The 5000-nt window shown below is 43.3% G+C and overlaps 2 protein-coding genes across 2 annotated transcripts in view; one reads left to right on the top strand and one right to left on the bottom strand.

Annotated features, from left to right (window-relative positions):
* The window catches only part of sntg1 (syntrophin, gamma 1), a 67185-nt gene that overhangs the window by 14526 nt on the left and 47659 nt on the right, over positions 1 to 5000 (bottom strand). Inside the window, exons 15-16 of the mRNA XM_072441669.1 lie at positions 4392 to 4544; positions 4227 to 4319 (exon numbers count right to left, since the gene is read on the bottom strand). Of these exons, the coding sequence (XP_072297770.1) occupies positions 4227 to 4319; positions 4392 to 4544 (246 nt within the window). The remainder of the gene's footprint in view (positions 1 to 4226; positions 4320 to 4391; positions 4545 to 5000) is intronic.
* LOC140355621 (uncharacterized) lies at positions 108 to 2071 on the top strand. The gene is made up of 5 exons (XM_072440286.1): positions 108 to 434; positions 811 to 1097; positions 1180 to 1380; positions 1454 to 1514; positions 1624 to 2071. Exons 1-5 carry the CDS (start codon positions 430 to 432, stop codon positions 2069 to 2071), a joined length of 1002 nt encoding a protein of 333 aa, XP_072296387.1. The 5' UTR covers positions 108 to 429.

Below are 5000 nucleotides of genomic sequence, written 5' to 3'. Positions count from 1 at the left end.
GAACAGCTGCGCTATTGTAGTCAGCCAATGGGCTGAGCCGCCAGCCGCATGGCTACTTGATAAGCAGCAACACAGGGAGCAACACGCGCTGTGTAACATCAGTTGAAAAATGGATCCTTCTGCTATCGCTCCGTAACTTTGACTGCAAATGTTACTCAAGAAGAAAAGAAAATTCTCTACTCTCAAGCAAATCGTGTAGCGGGAAACTCACTCCAGAACTCATGTACAAGCTACGGAGCGACTCATTAGCAGCAGAAAGAGAGTGGCAGGATATGAGGATTATCGGACATATGGAAGCAAACAGACGTTCTGTTGTCACTTCTGAGCTGACGACGTCCACGAAAAAGCCCCAGAAGAAGCGCAAGTTTGCCCGGACAAGCTTTTTCATTAGGAGGCACGGAAGTCTGCAGAAGTACTTTCCTGTTCCTCATGGCGTAAGTAATGATTAATATTAAATACGCCTGTTTTAGTGTGCTGTTGTGGTCGTGTTTGTGTTGTGAGTGCCTGTTTTGTTGAGCCATCACAAGCTAGCTAGCCACGTAGCTCCGCTAGCCCCGGCCGTGTCCCGCTCCTCCGCATTTTAAGTCTTAAATACGACGTAAACGTCAGAATGTGAAATAATGCAGAATAAATGGCACCACAAACACGCTTGAAAGTTATGTTTTGGTGTGCTGTTGTGGTCGTGTTTGTGTTGTGAGTGCCTGTTTTGGTCTAAACCTGGTGAGCCATGATATCACAAGCTAGCTAGCCACGTGAAGCGTGTTATTCCCATATTACTGTCAACCCTAATCCTTTTTTCCCCCTTTTCAGAATTGGCAAAGACACCCTGACTGACATAATTAAACACTATGATGAAAATGGAGCAACACCACGGTTGAGGAAGAAGCGTGCACAGCCACAGCCACGTTCACGCAGGTTCATCAGCCATGAAGTCATCCACACCGTTGTAGAGTTTGTCAAAAACTATGCAGAAGTCCATTCCATAATGCTACCTGGTCGACATCCTGGCCATAAGGACTGGCATGTGAAGTTGCTCCCAACCCATGTGACTAAGGCCTCAGTTTGGCGTCTCTACGTGAAGTCTGCTAAGGAGCTTGGTAAGTGTAAATCATTATTTTGGTGATTTTCATGTTTTAATGATTAGAGTATAATCAACCATAAGCAACATCTGTTTTTTAGGTGAGCCTGCAGTTTGTAAATCAAGCTTCAGATCACTGTGGAAACAGCTTCTCCCACACATCAGAAGCTGCAGGCCACGCACAGATCTCTGTTGGCAGTGTCAGAGCAACAACGAGCAGCTGATACGAAGTGCAAATGTCCCAGATGAAAGAAAATCTGAAGTTGTCCAGAAGCAAGTGCATCATCTTGCCCTTGTGCAAAGTGAGAGGACTTTTTACAACACTTTGATTGCTGCCTGCAGACTGACAACAGAATCTAATGTGCTGTCTTTCAGACCCTCACCGCCAGCAAGCAAAGACATCAGGATGCATTACAGCTTCGACTTTGCACAGCAGGTACTACTAATAGTGCAAATGCAGAATAGCAATTATAGAGACATATACGTCTTAATCAAATGTCATATGTATTAATCTAATCTCCTTTCTCTCTCTCTGTCAACTACAGATACACTTTCCCTCAAACCCTCTGCAGCCGGGGCCAATGTATTTCCTATGGCCTTTTTGGTGTCTCCTGTGAAGGGATGCAGAAGCAGGTCAATTTCCTGATTGACGAAGGCATGTCGTCAAGTAAGGGAAGCAATGAAGTCATAAGCTACATGCATCATTTCTTCAACAACTTCGGGGTTGGAGAAAAATACGTGGATCTTCATTGTGACAACTGCAGTGGCCAAAACAAAAACAATTTCATGTTGTGGTATGCTGCCTGGCTTGTTGGACACAAGCTTCACCACACAATGGACATCCACTTCCTCATTGCTGGCCACACGAAATTCTCCCCTGATTGTGGCTTTGGACTTATCAAGCGAGCATACATGAAGACCAGGGTTGACACTTTGGAAGACATCGCTGAGGTTAGTTTATGTTATTTGACTACTGTAATGTGTAAACATTAGCCTGGCAAAACTTCAGTGCAGATATTTTTCTTCTGTTCTAATTTTTTTTTACATTGTCGCCCTTGTCATCAGGTAGTGGAAAACAGCTCTCCTGAGAGTCACCTCAATATCCCACAGCTTGTTGGAACGGCGGATGGCAGAGTGTTCGTCAAGAACTTCGACTGGCAGAAGCATCTGAGTCCCTTCTTCAGACGGCTTCCAAAGATCAAGAGCTATCAGCACTTCAGGTATTTATATTCAAACAAAAAAAATTAGTTAATGAGTGTTTCATGTGAAATAGTTAGCCATTTCTTAAATGTCCTGTTATTTGCTTACAGCTTTGATGCCAAGAGACCAGGTGTGGTGCTTGCGAAAAGTCACTGTGGAGCAGAACCAGTGGAATTTCAGCTACTACGCACTACAGCTGTTCTGCCTCCGGTTAACAATCTCCATGTCCTGGTCCCACCTGGATTGAACATTGACAGGCAGACCTACCTGCATGAAAAAATCAGGCCTTTCTGTGCTGACGAGGCAAAAGACATCACATGCCCAGCGCCGAGAGTCACAGCACAGAAGACGAATGTGCAAAAGAGGCTGCGGACGTAATTGGACTCTGATGGTGTACCTATGATGTCTATTATCTCATATGTTGCAGTTCGTATACCTGGCCCTGGCATCTGTTTATAAGAGTTCTTCTATTGAGGGTGTTTTTTAAACTTCCTATAAATTATCTGTCCTTTCCCCCTGTATCTACTGCGTTGTAACATTAAAGGCTATCTTATCTTATCTTTTGTTGTTTGTGTTGAATCATTCAGTGCACCGTTGTTGGTGCACTGAATCACCTGTGAATTATGTTTACCGACAAATGCAATGAACCCTATTCTCATTCTGATTCTTTGATTCTATTCAGGGCCTTTTGTAATCCAAGTATTTCCATTTTAATATAGTAACTTCTAATTCTGATTCAAGTCCAGTTACCATCAATAACAACACTCCTCTTGAGTCTTGAGTGACAGCTGTAGGGGGAGGTGGTGTCAGTGTGACAGGGGGGAGGGCTTATCTCAATGAGATGCAAATGAGCCCCCCTGTGACTCTGGGCTCACTCCGGTGAGAAACTTTGGAAGCCGTTTTCTCAGTGAATGGGTTTGAGAGTGGTATACATTCAAATGACCACAACTTACTCAAATATTATCAGATCTACATGAGTGAGACATCATTGGAAAGCTTTGAATTCACACTTTCAGAATCTGTGAATAACTCAAAATGTCTCCGGGTAGACATGTAACTGGATTGGCCACGTTCAGTCACATATACGTTAATGTTTTCTTGCATAAACCTTTCTTGTTGTTTTTTTTTCCTGGGGTGAGTCTGCATAACGTGTTAATGTATATTATACACTATATATATTATACATTAACACGTTTTTCATCCGACTGAGAATTGGAGTAAAAAAAACAACACTTTGCATGCCTGCATTAAAACCACTGCGAATACTCACTAATTACCAATTTACCTCTTTGTGATCTCATTTTTGGCCCTAGTTTGAGCCTGACATGATCCAGGTTTGAATCTGTTACTACTCGCAAAGCCACAAAATTCTCTTAGATGTGAAAAACTTGAGAATCGGGTTTTACATGATGTACCGTATTTTCCGGACTATAAGTCGCACCCTTTTTCATAGTTTTGGCCGGGATGTGACTTATACGTATATATATACTTATACTTATACTCCGGAGCGACTTATATGTGATATTCTTTGTTATTTTCACACTTGCAACTGCATTTCATACTCCAGCGTAACTTATATATGTTTTTTTCTTCTCTATTTAACATTTTTTGACTGGTGCGACTTATACTCCGGTGCCACTTATAGTCCGGAAAATACGCAGAACTAGAATTTTGATTTGATCTTTGCACTTTATTTTCTGTTTACGCAGTATAACGATATCCTGTGTGCCCCTTGTGTTTTTGTGTCCTGTTTTATCTTATTTGACATGACAGTATACAGTGACGGGGGGTAAAGAGCGGGAGGGAAAACAGCAAATTGTCACAGTCGAAAATCGATCTCACGACGCATAGCCTGGCACATATGCTGCCAACAACCGATAAGCACCACTTTACTCTTTTCAACGCTCCACAGACACACCGGACTCATTCTGTGTATAACGTCACTCACCTTGGAGGCGGCGTCGAAGCACACAAAACCCATGCCGAAGTCTATCGTCAGCCCCATCAGGTGACTCTCCATGATGCACGCGTACGTCTTGCACTGGCCGACACGGGGACAAGATGTTATCGCAGAGAACACGGTGTCATGCAAGGCTGGATCAGTCGTAATCACCTGTATCCTCTCCACCTCCAGGAAAGTGGCCATCTGAAAGGCCTTCTCCCAGGTGAGCAGCTCGCACTCCAGTTCCACGCTGAAAAATAAGTCCTCCCCGGTCTCCGTCTGCACGCTGAAGCAGTGACACCGCTTGTCCACCAGGTCGTTGTCCTGAGAAAAGAGAGGGGAAGAGAAACAAGGTCGTTTTCAGAAATAGACACAGAAATCTGGCAGATGTATTGAGTCAAATCTAGATAGACAGCAGAGAAAAGTGGTCCTCGAGTGTACTTCTGGGGTAATGCACGGATTTGAAAGCATGCCTGGAAATGTGAGTGTTGAAAAGTATGATAGCATATTGTTAGAGACGAGAAGGTCAGTAAAAATCATGGCAATGCATATTTTGTAAGGATAAAAACAAAACTTCTGGGTCCAGAAAAAACACAACATATACTGCAAATTTGTGCTCAAGTAGACGTTATTAGTTATATGGCTAATAATGTACTCATGGCTAATAATGTACTCAATTACACTCTGGCCAACAGCAGGTGATGCAGTGTCATTTTGAGTGTTTGTGGATGTGGAAAGAAGCAGATACAGCAGTGAGACGATTGGGACAGTGGTGTACGT

The sequence above is a fragment of the Eucyclogobius newberryi genome, unplaced genomic scaffold, assembly GCF_026437365.1.
Source record: "Eucyclogobius newberryi isolate DKJ021-1_F unplaced genomic scaffold, fEucNew1.0.hap1 SCAF_12, whole genome shotgun sequence".
Classification (NCBI taxonomy): Eukaryota; Metazoa; Chordata; class Actinopteri; order Gobiiformes; family Gobiidae; genus Eucyclogobius; species Eucyclogobius newberryi.
The sequence above is the reverse complement of the archived record's forward strand: the minus strand, read 5'-3'. Positions and strand labels throughout refer to the sequence as shown.